The sequence below is a fragment of the Calonectris borealis genome, chromosome Z (genome assembly GCF_964195595.1).
Source record: "Calonectris borealis chromosome Z, bCalBor7.hap1.2, whole genome shotgun sequence".
NCBI classification, from domain to species: domain Eukaryota; kingdom Metazoa; phylum Chordata; class Aves; order Procellariiformes; family Procellariidae; genus Calonectris; species Calonectris borealis.
Window position 1 is genome coordinate 17,187,921 of NC_134352.1, and position 18,517 is coordinate 17,206,437.

At 41.7% G+C, this 18,517-nt stretch overlaps 2 protein-coding genes across 6 annotated transcripts in view; one reads left to right on the forward strand and one right to left on the reverse strand.

Annotated features, from left to right (window-relative positions):
- Positions 1-4,960: 4,960 nt before the first annotated feature.
- ATG12 (autophagy related 12) lies at positions 4,961-7,962 on the reverse strand. Its single transcript, XM_075137138.1, has 4 exons — positions 7,749-7,962; positions 7,457-7,593; positions 5,779-5,841; positions 4,961-5,410 (listed from the first exon to the last, which is right to left on the reverse strand). Exons 1-4 carry the CDS (start codon positions 7,915-7,917, stop codon positions 5,351-5,353), a joined length of 429 nt encoding a protein of 142 aa, XP_074993239.1. The 5' UTR covers positions 7,918-7,962; the 3' UTR covers positions 4,961-5,350.
- Positions 7,963-8,003: 41 nt separating this feature from the next.
- The window catches only part of AP3S1 (adaptor related protein complex 3 subunit sigma 1), a 51,954-nt gene continuing 41,440 nt past the window's right edge, over positions 8,004-18,517 (forward strand). For 2 of the 5 annotated variants that reach the window (XR_012670942.1, XM_075137134.1), the window contains exons 1-3: positions 8,014-8,285; positions 11,728-11,819; positions 14,260-14,371. Coding sequence is in view for 4 of the 5 variants with exons in the window: in XM_075137134.1 (XP_074993235.1) it covers positions 8,217-8,285; positions 11,728-11,819; positions 14,260-14,371 (273 nt within the window). In the remaining variant the exon portion in view is untranslated. Of the gene's footprint in view, positions 8,286-11,727; positions 11,820-14,259; positions 14,372-18,517 lie in introns of all 5 variants that reach the window. The other 3 variants (XM_075137133.1, XM_075137135.1, XM_075137137.1) reach the window with 2 other exon arrangements.

The following is an 18,517-nucleotide window of genomic DNA, read 5'->3' on the forward strand; positions in this document are numbered from 1 at the left end:
TTATTTTGATCTCTGTTTAGTCACTAATGTGATTCATTCAACCTTTCTTAACTACTTATTTTAGGATGAAACAACTAAGTTTTCTGTCTCTCTAGATATTTTGGCATCAAGTCAAAAGTTTTCTGACTAAAATACAATGAGATGCCCCTCACATGTCATGGCATTATGGCTATTGAAGCAAGTGCAAAGCAGGGACAAGAAAAACATGTAGAATTTTATGATGTTTAGCCTTGGGAGCGTTATTAAGCATGATGCTAGCAAAGCTGAAGTGTGGTCTCTACAAATAAGAACAAACACATTTAACATGCTTTCTTGTCAAATATTTTTGTTCTCTTGATAATCCAATACAAAACAAGGCTGAAAACACTTTTTGGGTTTTTTTAATGCACATGGCATTTTATACAACCTTGTAATAGAGTCATAACCATAATGAAAAACCCAGAGTTAAAGGCATTTTTTCCCCTTTTTTGTCTCATCTCCAAGTATGAAGATGTTGTAGTACGATAATGCCTTGAGTAACCTTTATACAACATCCCTGAAGAGTGATTAAGACTTCAGGATAGTCAAGAACAGCATATTCCAAAAGCCTGTGCAACTAAAAGCAGAATTTGATCTGCAAAATGAGCATGAACAGCAGCAATGGATAAACAGAAGCTGCTTTAGAGTTGAGAAGGAGTTTGCAAAATGGATGTGTGAATTTCTACCCTCCCACGTTGATTTTACTGTAGATCAGTACCTTCAAGATTATGTTGTGTGGATAATTAGAACAGACATATCTTCTGTTAATAATTCAGCAGTAATTCTTCAAGACTTAAAAGTAAAGATGACATTTCCTCAATATGCACATAGGCAATATGAATATGCATTTTATCATTTCACTCTCAAGTTTCACTTAGCTCCTTCATGTTTTCCATGCGCTTTTAAGACTAGTTCAAGCTACAAATTAGAAATTTATAACTAATGCTAGTCTCTAAACCATTATCTGAATAATAATTCATAGTTTAGAGGGTCTGAACTTGGTGGTTGTTACTTTGGAAATAGGGTAACTGAATTCTGCATAGCTCTGTTTTTTAGTATCGGGATATTATGAAGTACGAAGCCTTTCATAAAACCAGTACAGTAATTTTCCGTTCCAATACTTATCTTTATTTCTCAATCTTTAAAAATTAGTTTATTTACTGAATCTTTCCAATTTGCCTATTCTGCTAATTCAATTACATAAAATCAAGTGAATTAAATTATATTACAAATATTGGTAGCTCAGTACTGTAGCATCTTCAGGTGAAACACAACGCTCTTCTAAGTCTACACTTTTTTTTTTTTGTACCACTCTCACAGACTTGCCCAAAAGGTCAGCCCTTACTTCCACATCCTTTTTCCTCCCACTGTAGCAAGTGAAATCACTTGAACTAAACAGTCAACATTTTTGCTCCAGGCATAGTGAATCAGAGACCATATTTCATGTTCTACTTAAGCTTCTGATGTTTCCAATTTACTAGAATTATTCTTTTTGAAGAGATAAGTACATACTACATTTTAAAGCATTTCAGGATCATCTATGATCTTAGGTAACGGTCACTTTTTAAAATATGAGATTTAACATGTCTTTTGCAAATTCTACAGGCAACGTGCTGCTAATCATTTATTTGTTCACCTAACACATTATCTTCTTGACGTATTTGCAGTCTAGTCTGTTATTTAGGAATATAATCCAGAGAGTAGTGGTCAATGCCTCAATGTCCAGATGGAGATCAGCGAGTTGTGTCCTGCAGGGGTCCGCACTGGGACCAGTACTGTTTAATATCTTCATCAATGACATAGACAGTGGGATCGAGTGCACCCTGAGCAAGTTTGCAGATGACACCAAGCTGAGTGGTGCTGTCAACATGCCTGAGGGATGGGATGCCATCCAGAGGGACCTGGACAAGCTCGAGAAATGGGCCCGTGTGAACCTCAGGAGGTTCAACAAGGCCAAGTGCAAGGTCCCGCACATGGGTTGAGGCAACCCCTGGTATCAATACAGGCTGGGGGATGAAGGGACTGAGAGCAGCCCTGCCGAGAAGGACTTGGGGGTACTGGTGGATGAAAAGCTGGACATGAGCCAGCAATGTGCACTTGCAGCCCAGAAGACCATCCGTATCCTGGGCTGCATCAAAAGAAGCGTGGCCAGCAGGTCGAGGGAGGTGATTCTGCCCCTCTGCTCTGCTCTGGTGAGACCCCACCTGGAGTATTGCGTCCAGCTCTGGGGTCCTCCGCACAAGAAAGACATGGATCTGTTGGAGAGGGTCCAGAGGAGGGCCACGAAAATGATCAGGGTGATGGAACACCTCTCCTATGAAGAAAGGCTGAGAGTTGGGGTTATTCAGCCTGGAAAAGCGAAGGCTCTGGGGAGACCTTATTGTGGCCTTTCAGTACTTAAAGGGGGTTTATAAGAAAGATGGGGACAAACTTTTTAGCAGGGCCTGTTGCGACAGGACAAGGCGTAATGGTTTTAAACTAAGAGAGTAGATTTAGACTAGATATAAGGAAGAAATTTTTTACAATGAGGGTGGTGAAACACTGGCACAGGTTGCCCAGAGAGCTGGTAGATGCCCCATCCCTGGAAACATTCAAGGTCAGGATGGACAGGGCTCTGAGCAACCTGATCTAGTTGAAGATGTCCCTGCCCATGGCAGGGGGGTTGGACTAGCTGACCTTTAAAGCCCCCTTCCAACCCAAACTATTCAATGATTCTATGAATATGCAGAAGGAAAAGTTTCTGCCCCTTAAAATAGTCACACCCTGATTCCAGACAGAGTGAGCCCATGGTCCTTAAGGAGTTACCAGAGATAAACAAGCGCTTACTTCCTCCCTGATGCAAGAAGGTAGAAAACTACAGGGGAAAGTGGTAAAAAGAAGTCTCTCCATAAAGAAGATACAGAAGCTACAGGGGGAAATTAGTAGAATTGGAACTGACAGTTGTTAAAAGGAAAGGAATAGAATAAAGGCAGCCACTTAAGAGCATTCAGGAAACTGAGAGCAAGAGCTGGATCAGGTGAGTAGTCACCGTTTACTGGTAATCTAGGTGCCAAGAAATAATTAGTTGGGAGAAAAACTAAGAGCAGAAAAATGCTGGAGCAAACAGTAATAAATAAATATTGTTCAAGATACAAGCTTAATCTTAAATAAATGAATAATTCAAATCTGCATGAGTAAGTTACCCAAGTTCAAAAATGCATGTCGTGAATAAAAGAAATCCAAACCATTACGGTTGGTTTTATGCTATTGGACTATTACCTTTGAAGGGATTGAGGCAAACAATTTTTTTTTTCAACTCCAGAGGATAAAAATTATCTGTAGATTCAACATGAAGGACAACCTTCTACCATTAACTGGCAAGATACAATGATCTACAGTTCTCCTTCATCTTGAGATCCTAGTGGGTTTTTATTTGTCCTTTAAAAAAAAAGAAACAAACACACAAAAAAACCCACAACCCCCCAAAAAACCCACACACATATAAACCAGCCTTCTTGTATCACTTCTGAAGAGCACATTTGCAGTATGTCAGTAGTTTCATTTGTTAGGATCAAATGAGGTGAAAGGCACCAATAGAACATTGTTTAAAGAGCCAGACTAGTAGCTTATCTTAGGTAAACATACTGCCACACAGGAGAACAAACTATTCATATTTGTAGGCCGGCAAGGGGACATATTACAAAAAAGATTGGGAAAAAAAAAATCTAGGAAAAACTATGCAGATACTTTTGTCCTTGTGTACCCTCTAGTGGCTGCGCAAGGTTATGCTGGCCTCACAGTAACTGAGCAGGCAATTTCTCAAGACAGAATCAGAATGCTTACCTCTGCATAATTCTCTTAAATAGACAAAGATTCATGAGATCAGGGTTCTGAGAAGGCACAAGTATGGATTATTTGAAGTGTTAAGTTGACAACCAATTCTGCGATGTTAGCTTAATCCAATGAATCCAGGTTTTCCACTTAAAAAGTAGTAAAATATATCAAGCTAATCACATAGCAAGCATTCAGGGCATGTGCCTCTGTTAATGTGCCATATATGCAGGCTGCACGCAAACTGCAGCAACATCAGTAAGTTAAGCTGAGTATTAGTTCTCCAGAAGTCCTCTAAGGGTAGAAACAGCAGGCTGTTTCTACAGGTTGCAGAGACCACGTAAGAGCCACTTATACATGAAACAGCAATGAACGGCTTAAGACTACCGTACAAGCATGCTTTAAACTAGAACAGGCTGTTTTGCCTGTGCTGAAGAAGTGGATTACGTCAGAGACCGAAACTGTCATCCAGCATAAGAACACTCTGCAAGCAAACAGCTAACATTTAATTTAGTACAGCTTAAACAAACATAAAAGATTGTACAACAGACATTTAAAATAAACCCACAAAACCCACTCCCCCCTCACTGAAATCCTCCAATAAATAAAAGCAAAAGTCAGTACCCTAGTCAAGGTACCAAGTCCTCTCCAGGATGGAAAAAAAAACTTCATTATGTTATGACTTCGCAAAAGGATATAATGTGCATTCTATTTTGTTGATGGAACATGCAGCTGGTGAAACAGGAAAATAACAGCAGCCAAAAGGAGAATATGTAGAGTAGGTTTTTAACACCTCATGTCTATTTCTTCATTAACTGAAAGATACAACAGCTAGTTGCGTCATTCAACTAATGATGCTAGTCATTAAACAGTGCCAGACGAAACACCTTGGCAACTGCTGAAGCGTTCAGCCTTCAGCAAATACTTACACTGCCAACATGATGAAGGCACAGGGTGAAATAATTAGATTATATACCAACACCTACATATTAATTATGAGAAAAAAAACATCAAAATACTCTCTTGAAATGACATGAGATAATGCATGTTCAAGATGAAGTCTTCACAAAGAACAGAACACATATAACAGATGTACAACATGTCAGAAGTAAACTGAATCCCAGGCTACATGTACAATAAACATCCCTTTTAATAAAAAGGAACTTTTACTTTTATCTTCAGTACAGCATATAGAGTGACAGAGCTGCCCAGTCCTCCAGACAACCATGAAACAGTTTCCCTTCAGGTACAGCAATTGAGAACTCAGCAGCAAGAGAGCTGGCTCTACTCTATAGATGGCAGATGCAGATTTTTTCTGTACCCCAGATGTACATCAGAAGAAAGCTACGTGATCAGATAGCCTACATAGCTCTTCTTTTATGCTATTCATCTGCATCGTTTTTATAAATGTACAGTCATAAGCAAAAATCCTTCTTTCTGTGTGTTTACAGGTTGAGTTTAAGAAAGTTAGTCCCTTTTCCATTTTTGAACACAACACCTGAACAGCTGTATTGCTTGTCATTCATCCCCATGCCTGAGTTTTGCAATAATGCAGTACAAGCTTGCCATCACTTCCAAAACACTGGAAAAAAAAAACAAAACAAGAGCCATAAGATTATTCATGGGCTAGCATATACATGAAGCAAAAGAAACACACACCCCCCCGCCCCCCAGATAACTATGTCATGGAATACTGTTACTGATAACAAAGCTCCCCATCATAATGGGAGACATGACAACATACTGCATGTTAATGAATGTATTTCCAGAGATTGTATGAAGTCAAATCTCTTTAAATCATATTCATACAGATCTGTGAATATCAACTACATTACATTAAATGCAAGATATTACCAGCATAGCTAGGGGCAGTAATAGATTTCAAGTGCTAGAACTGTACTGACAAATTCTGCTAAGCACATTTGGAAAGATATTTAAGATGCAAGTCACCTCATAGAGGGTCCCAACTTCTTGGTCTGGAGATGGAGCAAAAGACTGGTTTACATATATGAACTGCAAGAAAAGAAAACAGAAGATGGAGATCTCCCATAGATCTCATAGATCATAGATCACATAGAAGAAACATTCTGCAGCCAGAGGTGGGTAAATCTGTCCTGTTCACCACTTATTTTGTAATCTTTACAGTCCACACCAAAATACCACGAATTAGTACTTTCACTTCAGTGTGGAGGGGCATCATGACTTCCAGGAGTCACCTCTGACTGGCCAACCAGACCAAGCCAAAGCAAGCGTGCTGACTGCCTTCTCCTGCGAGTTGACCCATTAGTCTCCCATACAGTAGCACAAAGTGAACTCACTGGTTTAGTTCTTATTAGCTCTTATTTCAAGTATCCAAACCATTCCCACTATTCCAAATTGGCTCAATTAGAACAGCAGTCACAGAAATTAGAATTATTTTGTTCTTTTTTAAAGTCATCCTTCTCAAATCCTGCTCCAGATGTACATACGCATAGTAGCTAGCCATAATGTCAAAGAGTGCCTTGGGATCTGCAGTGCGAGATGGCAATGTGTAGTAGGGTACCATGTGCTGTTTCCAAAGAGTAGTCATAAAATTCCTAGGGCTTTGTTCCTGAAGTATAGCCTTACGCTTAAACCATGCCGGAAGACTTCATGCTCCTGTATTTTTTTTTTTCCCAAGACAATGAGATGGCAGTTAATGAATTAAACTGTTGAAAACATCCATGAACAGTAAATACCTGAACTATTACTCTTCTTCGAGATACTAAGCCTTGGGAAAAAGAAACCCTTCATGATTTCCAGGTGAAAGAGAAGGCTAGTGAAACATTTTTTGCCAATATGCTTAAATAAGAGCCTCCAGACCAAGAACATCTATACTTTAGCTACACATTTGACTATTTTAATGAGTCTAGCTTTAACTTTGTATCTTAAATGAAAACATTGAAGTGCACGGATGTTAAGAGTTTACGGCTGATTGCAAAATTAGTACAATCATATTTCTGAATCTGTTCCAGGTCTTCCAATGTTATCAGAAGGTTACTTGGGCTTCACAGGAAGGAACACATAAACAGTACTGGTAACATGCTACCAAACTGCGAACACTTCCAAGGTACACATTTTAAAAGAGAAATCAGTCCTGTGACAGTAATTAAACTATTTGAGAACTAAGTTCTGCAGGAAACAGACCCTAATATTCAGAAAGTCAACCCCAAACACTTTAGACTTTCTCCCAAATACACCTTCCGCATACCTGACTTGTGCAGTTCTACAGCTGTGCATATGAACCTTTCACTGAAATACATCACTGCACAACGTGCACGCAGCTCTGCACGTCAGCATCAGACACGAAGAAACGGAGACACTGAAAAAAGCCCAAAGGTTGGAGCTGAGCACTCGAGCACATCCAAGCCTCAGCACCACAGTTCGTCTCAACATTACAGCGCAGTGTGTACTTTGAAGAGTTTCATGGTGCCCCTACACCAAGTTTCCCACTAAAAGTTGCGGCCTCGATTCAAACAGCCTCCCTGCAAGGTGTGGCAGCTTGGACCCCGGGTGAGCGGAGCTCCCTGCCGCAGCTGGCTCCCGCCCTCCCCCGCGACGTGCAGGGCTCGCCGGGTCAGGCCGGGCCGCCAGGTACGCCTGCCCCTACCAGCTGCTCGGAGGCCATCAGCTTGAGGAACTTCTTGATGAAGTCGACGAGGCCCTGGATGGTCCGGGTCCGCTCCACGGCCCACTTCTTCGTCTTCATGATGGGGGTGTCGCCCACGGCCTTCAGCAGGACGTCAACTGCGGGAGAGGGGCGCGCGTTAAGGCCGCCGGCCGCGGACCCGCCCCCGCCCCCTCATTGGCCGGAACCACCGCTCCCACCGCCGATCGGCCGGCGCACCTGCCCGTCACCGCGCAAGCCCGCCCGCCCCGGCGGTGACTTCTCGCCCCATTACTTTTCTTTTTCGTGTCGCCGGCAGGCTCCTCGGTGCCCGGCGAGCAGGCCGCAGGGGGGGCCGAGTCGGCAGCCCCCGCTGCAGCTCCGCTTTCCAGGGCTTCCTCCCCGCCCTCGCTTCGGCCCTCGCTCTGAGGCGAGGCAGGCGGCTGCTCCTCCGCCTCCGCCATGCTGCTCCCCGGGCGGCGGAAGTGACGTCCCGAAAGGCCGCTCCGCAAGGGGTTTTGTCCCTTGCGGGACGTCGCCTTCCCGTCAGGTGACGGGGAGGGGCGCGTCACGTGCGGCAGGAGCCGTTCCGCCGCTAACGGCTGCGGATCGCCGGTGACGTGGTGCGCGCGACCCGCTGCTTCTGCTGCTGCCGCCGCCGCCCCGAGAGTGGGGGGGGAAGGGCGGGGAGGAGGAGGAAGGAGGAGGAGGAAGGGCGCAGCGCAGCGAGCCCGGCGGCCGCCGCCGCCCCCCCCGCCCCACCATGATCAAAGCCATCCTCATCTTCAACAACCACGGCAAGCCGCGGCTCTCCAAGTTCTACCAGCGCTATGTACGGGCGGGCCGGGGCTGCGCGGGGCCTGGTTCCCGGGCTGGGGCGGGAGGGGCCGGCGGGCGGGGAAGGGCGGCCGTCCGTCCTCCTGCGGTGGCGGGTGTTTCCGCCCTGCAGCCCCCGCCTTTCCTCAGGACCGGCGGTTCCGGGGTGCGGCTGTGGGGGTTCGCACACCGGGACCCGCCGGGCCGGTCCTGCCCGGTGCCTCTGGCAGGTCGTGCCGCCTGCCGCACCGTGCTTAAGGCAGGGGCGTGGGCCGAGGGCCTGGGAAAATGGAGGATGCTGAGACTGTGTAAGAGCCGTCAGGAAAACGAGATTTCGAAGAACGCTGTTCTCCCAGCCAGTATTCTTTTCACTGGAGATTGTTCTTCAGTAGTACTGGAGGTGAAGGAAGCGGGTCTTGTTCAACGGCAGGCTCGGTTCTCTGAGCTTATTTGTGGAAGCACTATAAACTCTGCCATGCTCTTTGGCCTGACTTTCAGCGTCTCGATGCCGTGCTGCGTGTCTCCATGCTGTGGCAGAGGTGTTAGAATTGGGAAGATGAGTTGTATGGGACTCATAGGTTCAATAAGCAGAGCCTTTTCCTTTGGAAATTTTCAGAGTACTATAAAAATACAGGTGCCATGAAAAAAGAATGTAATGAAATAGAAATGTATATTCTTTTCCATGGGAGAAGGCACGTAGCAAAGCAGCTCTGAAAATGCAGCACAAGCACTTGATCTGAATGAAAAGAAAGTGCAGCCACAGGGAATTAAGAAGCAATGTGGAAACAGTTGGTTTAATTCAAGGATAAGAGATTTTAAAGTAATGTTTTGTTCATATACTGTATTTCCTGGCAAATAGGCTAAACTCTGCTTGAACTGACCTTGAACATTAAAACGCAAGAAAACAACTGATGCTTCCCACAATTATGTAAACAAAATATTCTTTTTCAGTAGTGCTATTACTTACTTGGATTTGTGGCCACTTACTTGCAATTCTGGCTATTACAGAAGTCATATTTAACTTTATTGAAAGGGGTGTATCTTCTGTATCTCAGAGCAGAAATGATGACTGTGACACTTCAGGCTTTGCACTGTCAGGCTTTTAATTAAAAGAGTGTAACTGGTACAGGTCATTGCTATGGATGACTGAATTTGATCCCTTCTCCTTAGAAAGGCAATATTGGGAAATTCTAATATCTGTTTGTGAACCTGTTGTCGTCTTTCTCATCAATTCTGGGTTACCAAGCAGATACCTTTCATCTACCATTTCTAATTTAAAAATTAAAATGGAATATTCTCATCTGCATATATTAATAAGCATTCCCCTTGTGTGCATCCCCACTCTTTTCTTGATAGCTTCCATTGCAGAGCTACAGTAACTTACTAAAGAAAGTTGGTTTTGTTTCTTTTCTTTTTTTTTCCTGTCAATATTGAGGTAACAATTAAATAGGTAGATGAAAGACTTTGGAAAGGTATACAAAACTTGCATTAATGTGAAACAGTTAACTTCCATTCTCATTTTCCATTCAGATGTAATTATCTTTTTGTGTCTTCTGTTACTGTTCTGTAATCGAAATCCTGGGAGGGAGAAGAAGCAGGGGAAGGAGAGGAGTGAATGGCAGGATGCCAGATTTTTCTTGTCAACTCCGCTCTGCTCTACTATTTCATAACTGGAATTAGAACAAATCATCAATGCTTAAAGTAGGGTAATATGTCTGTATAAACAGAACACCCTGAAATTTTGAAAACGTGAATAGCAAATGAAACTAAGAAGTGTGATTAGGCGATTTTCCTAAAGCTTTGCAGTGCACAGAAACAGGTGCAATTGTCTTGATTATCTCTTTCTGCGTGACTTCAGTAAGACAGGTTTATTTATGGACTTTTTGAAACTTATGCATACTTTAATATCAATTGAACCAGTATTCAAGGCAAATCTCAGTTTTTTTTCTACAAGTGGAAGCATCTCCTGCTTTCTAGAGAGATTAATTTGATTAGATCTGTGAAAGAGGTATTTGTTTGCTTCATGATACCAAAACTTATAAAACGTGTGTAACTTTCCATTCTCAGATGTATCAGGGAAAAAAGAGTTTCTACTGCATGAAGAGAAGTAAATAATCTTTTGCAATTAGGTAGCAAAGTAATAATTCATGGCAATTAAATGGGAAGACAGGTGTGCTGTGGTTTTATGTTTCAGAATATAGACCTGCGGTCATAATTTCAAAGTTGAAAATAAGTTTCTGAACAACTTTGTGAATAAGGGCAGATTCTGAAAACAAAAGTTATTTTAAATACTCAATATCTCAGTTTCTTAAGGAAAAAAGACATACTGTCTCTTTCCTGCTACCATAGAAGATGTGGGGAAAGCAACTGAGATCACTGCAGCAGAGTAAGGCAGGCACAATTTAAGGAATACAAACTATTGAAGTAGAGGAATCTGCACTTGCTTTTTTCCGCGTTTTATGGAGCAATTTATTTCTGCTGGAGCTTTTTGCTGATGTCTTTGTGGTTGTTTGTAAAATAACACATGAATTTAAGGTGATGAATGCAAACCACACCGATGCCAGGCTTTGTTTGCTTAGCAGTTATGCAGGGTACTGCCCTGTTCTAGCTGAAATCACTTTTAAGATACATGCACTAGTTTTGCTTAGAGTGTTTGTTCATATAATGGTTTAAAATGCTGACTTGCATGCTTGGGCAGGAGCGGGGGCTAACTATGCTTGATAACTTTAGGGTTCTGTGCTGTAAAACACGTGCAGGATTTTAGGAATTGTATCTAAATTTTTTGACTGTGGAAGTAGAGACTGGTTAAAAATGAGTCCACTCTTATAGAAGGGTAGCAAAAGCAAGTGTGCAGGAATGATGGAGTCGCAGTGGGGACTCAAGAAATGTCAAGTGAATTCAAACTCGGAAGTGACGTTTCTGATCTGCTAGAAGGAAAGTTAATGGCTTAGGAGAAGCTGCTGTTCGTGATGCTGTTGTATTTTAAGCTCTTTCTGAAAGAGTTATGTATTGTGGGATTTTTAGCTTCCCCATCCCCTTCAAGCTTTTGAGACTTGATTTTCCCCCCCCGTTCATGGGTGAGGGTAGTTTCAAAGCATATCTGTAACTGTTCAGGCTATGGTGGAGATACAGAAAATTCAGAATAGTTGAGAAGACTTCCTTTCCTGTTTACTTGAAGAAACTTATTTTGAGATTTTTTTTTTCAGAAGTTTCTTAGAAACAATCACTTTTTTCACAGTTGTTTCTCAGTAATACATTCTTCTGCAACTTAACTTGTAAAAATGTCTTTTTGTGTTGAAATGACAAAAATAATATGCAGCTTGTAAATTGGAGATTTAAGGCTTCAGAAGTAGATAGTTTGAGGGTGCTGATATGCTTCGTTTTATTTATTAGCTGTGTGCTGTGCATTGTTAATTAATCCATTTTAGCTTGATAGCAAAATATGTTTTCTTTTATAGAGTGAAGATACGCAGCAGCAGATTATCAGAGAAACTTTCCATTTAGTATCGAAACGTGATGAAAATGTCTGTAATTTCCTAGAAGGAGGATTGTAAGTATCAAATTCGAAATAAATGCCCAATATTTATTGGCTAGCAAATATTATTACTGCTGATTGTAATATAACTGTTTTTACAGTTGTGATGTAAATGCCATGTCACTTGAGAAATTTTAATACACAACGAATAACAGCATGTTGCGCCAGGTATACATGTTTTTTACTAACTGAAGCATATATATATATATGTGTCAAAATGAGTCAGGCAATACAACTAATTTTTTTCTAGTGCTGTAACTGACACAGTGCCATATCTAGTGCTATAATTGTTTCAGACACAAGATGGGGAAGAAATAGGCAGATGATACCTCAGTTTCCCTGTAATCAAGCTAAAGATTTCTGGTCTCATTTGAAAAGGCATTGGCATTTGCCATATCCATTGAGCAAATGAAAATATTTTGTAGCTGGTGCTTTGGCTTGAGCTCCTAAAATTTGAATGGACAGCTTCTAATAATCGGATTCCTCAGCCTTTTTATCAGGGTTCAGGCTTGCTATATAAACTAGGAAGAAAAAAATAGGTTTTAAATGTGCTAACTAGCGCAGTTTCAACCAAGATTTTTTTATTAATATAGGTAGAGCAAGGTAGGAGGAAAGCCAGACTTACGTCTTCTGTCTCTAGAACACACGCACAAAATAATGTTTCTTGAATCATCTCGGTTGTTTTTTTTAATGTGCTCTTGCTTTGGTTGAAGATAAGAAATTCTGAAATGGAAAGGTTTTTTATTTTGAGATATTAGTCATCAAAAGTAAATAGTTACAAGGCCACCTTCTAGCAAAAGGGGTCATAATTAATGGAGTAAGCTCATGATGTCCAGTCTAAACATAGAGTTTGCCATAGCATGTTAAATATTGTAATTATGGAAATTTCTGATTACTGAAAGTTAGTATGTTAATGCCTAAATTTTCTGTGTGCAGAGTCAGTTAAATGCTTAGCTGTACCGTGTCAGCTATGATGTCTTTTTCCTGATCAAGATGATTCCTGATTTTTTTATAATAGTTGTCTTCCAACTACTGAACTGGTGATTCTATCGTTAGGTTCTTGGAGATGATTTCAAGCTGAAAACATGCTGGCTTGAATTCTGTAAGTGAAAGACAGAAGCCATTTGGAGCCTTTTAAAAAAATCACAGCTGTGCAACAAAAAGAAATTAAGACAGAGGACACAATTCTGGCTTTCCTCCTACTGCTTAATTCCGGATATACAATTCAAAATATTTTTTCAGTATTTTTTTTTTTTCAGGACAGGGATCACTTTACAGTTTACCCAAAGGCCTCAACAGTTTATATGTACTAACTCTGTGTACTGAAGTATTTGAAAGAATTTGGTAAATAAAACGCAAAAGAGGAAACTTTAATTGCCATTTCTTTCCACTTTCACATTTGTTTGTAATATTTTTGTCTGATACTTCCTAAATGTAGTTCCTGCTCTTCAGGAACAAAGAGTTCCTCCTTCCCCCACCCAAGCATTAATGCAAAGTAATGTGCTTAAGCAAGAGTGACCTAAAAGATTTCTTGTTATATTTATTTACATATTTTCTCCCTATCATAAAGGCAGAAACTAAAGGCATGAGTTAAGATACACCAAACAGGTGATTCAGTTCTGGTACAGAATTAAGGGGTGTAGGTTCAGGCTACAAAATATTTTAATTTCTATTTGAGTGGGCCTCCTACTGGTCAAAGCAAATGTCTATCATCTGAAGAACATCTCTTATGTTTATGTACCTTCTTTGGGAAAGCTAGAGCAGAACAGTGGAAGGAAATACCTGTTTAGACCTCTTCTCTTCTTGTTCAGTAACTTGATGATTAGTGAGTCCATAAAAATTCAATTGCTTCTGTGACTTTAACATTGCATCACAAACTATTGGTTGTAGTACAGTCTTATTTCTCAAGATATCAGACATTTTGTTGCACAGGATGTTACATGTTCTGGGTTGCTAAGTGGACCGTAAACCCCATTGAGGCTTTTTCTGTAATCCAAATGCCAGTCTGCATTGTAGTTTTCTTTTCCTGTGGATACTCCTCTGAGAAGGACAGGGAAGGATTCATAGGCATGCGCTCTGTTAATCTGTAGAGCAGATTAATCTCTGTACAGTGCCCACTAGTGTGTAATGGAAGTACATTTAATATCCATTTTTTGATGAAACCGCATGATCTGTTTGAATTGATTTTAATAAAAAGGTGCGTATGTTGATGTAATTATTATCCATATGGATAATGATAGCTGTGCCTGTGTGGTAAATGTAACTTGGGCTATCTTGGTACTTAGTATTCTTCCATTGTAATTACATCCCAAAATAAAAGTTGTGATACAGTTGGATTTGGGAAAGCTCCAGCCAGCCATTAACGATAGGCCTCCTATTAACTGAAATAACTGTGAGGATTTGCCCAGCTTATCCTGAGATGCTAACTAAACTTTCTTGTTTTCTTTCTGTTTAGATTAATAGGTGGATCTGATAACAAACTAATTTACCGACACTATGCCACCTTGTATTTTGTCTTCTGTGTGGATTCTTCAGAAAGTGAGCTTGGCATTTTAGACCTCATACAAGTAAGTTTTTTTGCTGCTGTGTTTTTTTAATAAGTGGAATTCTACTTCTAAATACCTTAGAACTTCAATATTTAGCTGTGTCTTTTTCTGTAATATTTGGAAGTGAAGGTGGCTTTCATGCTGTGAACACACCCAAAGTGCTGAGTATTGCTTTAGATTGTTTGCAGTTTTCTGGACTGTCTTTGAAACCCAAGTTGATGAGAAAGTAAAGAAGCTGTTTGGAACCTACTGAACAATCAGCTATTTTTACTGCAGCTTTTCAAGACCTTGTTTTGGCTGCATGTTTTGGCTGCACGTAAAAATGGTGCAGTTCAAGCATTTCTAGACAAGTTTAGATTATGAGAACCTGAATACATAAAGCTCGCTCTGTGTGTGTATAAACACACACAGACAGACACATATATATATAGGTATTCACTACATATATGTAATGGATTAATACATCCAGAACCTCTTTAAATGAAACTTTCCTTGTGGCTTATGAGCTTTTGGTCAGATATACCTCAGAAAATGAGGGCAAATGCTGTCCTCGGTATGTGTTCTGCACTAGGGGGGTGGGTGGGGAGAGGTGAGGAGAAAGAAAGCCCCCACAGGTTCTTTCTGGATCTCAATAAGAAAGGCTCGACAACAAAATGGCTTAATAAGATAACTGTTTAATAGAACAGAATAAGAACAGGCATCTAGATAGTAAACCTTACACCCCTTCAGATGCTGGGCATCCCATACTCATGAAGCATCCAATGGAGCCCAGGTGGATTTTCCCAGGGGGCACAGTGCAGAGCAGATCCTGTCCACAGAGAGAAGCTCTGCCTTTTTGGGATCTTTGAGCTATTATATAATTTCCTCACAAGAAAACAACTCTGTTCCTAAAAGATATTCTCATGAGAACTTGCTGCACTTTGAAGTACAGGCAGAGCCACGCAGGTGGCGTAATCACCGGTACCACAGGTGAGCTGCCTGGCAGGCTCCTCTGTTACAGTGAGCTGGCTGAGTTTATCCTGCAGCCAAGCAATTTGTGCAGCACTGCACAGGCCTGTGCCTACTCAGGTTAAGAGTTATGTGGAACTCCTAAACATGCAATGATCTCTTGGTCAGGATCAGTACATTCCACTCCTTGATCCACCTACAGTTTACCTCTCCCACCCAAAGACATTTTAAGTTATAGATTACGTTAATAAGATACAGGCTTTTCAAGCCCAGTAGAGCAGACATGGCCTGTTCAAGATCACTAACGCCTCGAATACAATGTCTTCTGCAAGGCTCCCAATACAGCATGTATGATTGAAACTCTTAAATATGCCTGTATCAACTCAGCAACAAAAATCTGGTAATACAAACCCTCTTATGTCAAGAGAACTCTGACTACACTAGTGATTTTTCAACTTAAGATTTGCACATGAACAATTTCACTGATGATTGTTAGTGTAGTCAGATGTGGCAAAAAATAGTATCACACCATGAAGTGATGTATGTCATTACATAAAATGGTGTCGGATTCACTTTCTGTTAAGCCTTTCAAAAGCTTGCATATCAAGAGAATTGATTTATTACATAAGTAAAATCTGTGGTATCCTGAGACATGGGCCTGTATCTATTGATTATTTCACTGCAGAAAGCACTGTGAGCCTTAAAGGCCTCACAATTCCCTGCAGACCTTTCCTAGAGCTGAATAGCTTCTCATAGTCATCTATTAGTGTTCAGAACAGCTCTTCAGTGTTTAGTGCTCTTCTGGACAGTAGGTCCAAATTGTTTTTCCAAGTGGCTGTGTGGGTAGCAGGAGGGAAACTCTTTTTCTAGATTCTTGTATCATCTTTGTCCATAGAAACATTCTGCAATATCTGAACAAAGCAAGTTACTGAGTGAGGTATACAATGGCCTTACCTGTTCTTAGCAGTTTGCTGTACAGAGTTGCTTATTGCATAGTGTGTCTTCGTACTGGAAAGTGCTAAGATATTTATGAAGTGAGAAAAGAAGCATCTCAATATTTCATGTGACTTAGGGGTGTTTTTCAGATAAAGTGGATATTATAAATATCTTATGTTTAATCAGATAATAAGGATAGGAAAGGCTATCTAGATCAATCAGTCTGACCTGTGTCATGGTTTAACCTGGCAGGCAGCCAAATACCACGCAGCCGCTCACTCACTCCCCCCACCCCCAGCGGGACGGGGAGGGAATCGGAAGGGTAAGAGTGAGAAAAAACTCGTGGGTTGAGATAAAGACAGTTTAATAGAACAGGAAAAAAAAAGGGAAAATAATAATGATAAAATATACAAAATGAGTGATGCACAATGCAATTGCTCACCACCCGCGCTGACCGATAACCAAGTAGTGATCGGTACTTCCTGGATCACGCCTACCCTTCATATACTGAGCATGACGTCACATGGTATGGAATACCCCATTAGCCAGCTGGGCTGGCTGTCCTGATTATGTTCCCTCCCATCTTGTGTACCCAGCTCAGTCAGTAGGCACGGGAGCTGTCCTTGGACTAGGAGGGCACTTAGCAACAACTGAAAACATCAGTGTGTTATCAACGTTCTCCTCATACTAAATCCAAAACACAGCACTAGGAAGAAATTTAACCCTATCCCAGCCGAAACCAGGGCAGTATCCACCCCTTATTCCATACCATTTATGTCATGCTTAGGTCTCACATCTTTTTTTAATACATTTCAATTAACCACCACTATCTTTCTTTATATATACACACATATATATATATATATATGCACACACAGATATCATTCCCTCGGTCTATGGACTATCCCTCTAAAATGTCCACTGAGTTCATTTAGTCCATGACTTTGGGCTCCATCTGTCATAACAGTCTTTCAGGGCCGAAGAGATGGTGTGTGGTGTTGGGCTGTTGCATCCTGAAGCCAGTTCTCATTTCGGTACTGCTGCGCTCGTCCAGTTCTATCATCGTTGCACTTCGCTCGGTTTCATCAGAGTTAGTTCATTCTTCACTAATCTGGGTGATTTTCACTGCTATACCACTGCTATATCATAGAAATAATGATATACAATATCATGTAACAGTTGACATCAAAATTCAGTTCATTGGCTATTTTCACCCAAAATCAAATCGCCTTGAGGTACACACCGGACTTCCCCATCCTTTCGCATCACCCACCAAGTGTACCCAGGTCCTTGAGCAAAAGCAATCCCACGAATGGGTTTTCCCTTGCCAGAGGCAGGAGTAACCCAGACTGTCTTCCTCAGCGTATTTCTTATGTGCATGACAGGGACTTTATCTCCATCTACAGTACGTAAGAGTCTTGATTGGGCAGGGCCAGCTCGATTGGCAGATCCCCTGGTATTGACTAACCAGGTGGCCTTTGCTAAATGTGTGTCCCAATGCTTGAATGTCCCACCACCCATTGCTCTCAGCGTGGTCTTTAGCAGTCCATTGTATCGTTCGATTTTCCCGGAGGCTGGTGCATGGTAGGGGATGTGATAGACCCACTCAATGCCATGCTCTTTGGCCCAGGTGTCTGTGAGGGTTTCGGAAGTGAGTCCCGTTGTCTGACTCAATTCTTTCTGGGGTGCCATGTCGCCACAGGACTTGCTTTTCAAGGCCCAGGATGGTGTTCCGGGCAGTGGCATGGGGCACAGGATATGTTTCCAGCCATCCGGTGGTTGCTTCCACCATGGTGAGCACATAGCGCTTACCGTGCCGGGTTTGTGGGAGTGTGATATAATCAATCTGCCAGGCCTCCCCATATTTATATTTCAGCCATCGTTCTCCATACCAAAGAGGCTTTACTCGCTTGGCTTGTTTGATTGCAGCGCACGTTTCACATTCGTGGATAACCTGTGCAATAGCGTCCATGGTTAAGTCCACCCCTCGATCATGAGCCCATGTATATGTTGCGTCTCTTCCTTGATGGCCTGACGTGTCATGGGCCCACCGAGCTATAAATAATTCACCCTTATGTTGCCAGTCCAAATCCACCTGAGCCACTTCAGTCTTAGCAGCCTGGTCCACCTGCTGGTTATTTTGATGTTCCTCAGTGGCCCGACTCTTGGGCACGTGAACATCTACATGACGTACTTTTACAACCAGGTTCTCTATTTGGGCAGCAATATCTTGCCACAACGCGGCAGCCCAGATGGGTTTACCTCTGCGCTGCCAGTTGTTCT

Bases quoted from the DNA above. Each gene is read 5' to 3' on its own strand.
- ATG12 (XM_075137138.1), bottom strand. From the start codon at position 7,917: ATGGCGGAGGCGGAGGAGCAGCCGCCTGCCTCGCCTCAGAGCGAGGGC. The intron at 7,594-7,748 runs GTAATGGGGCGA...CCTCTCCCGCAG, and splicing joins CGGCGACACGAAAAAGAAAA to TTGACGTCCTGCTGAAGGCC. The intron at 5,842-7,456 runs GTAGGGGCAGGC...CTTTTCTTGCAG, and splicing joins TGATGGCCTCCGAGCAGCTG to TTCATATATGTAAACCAGTC.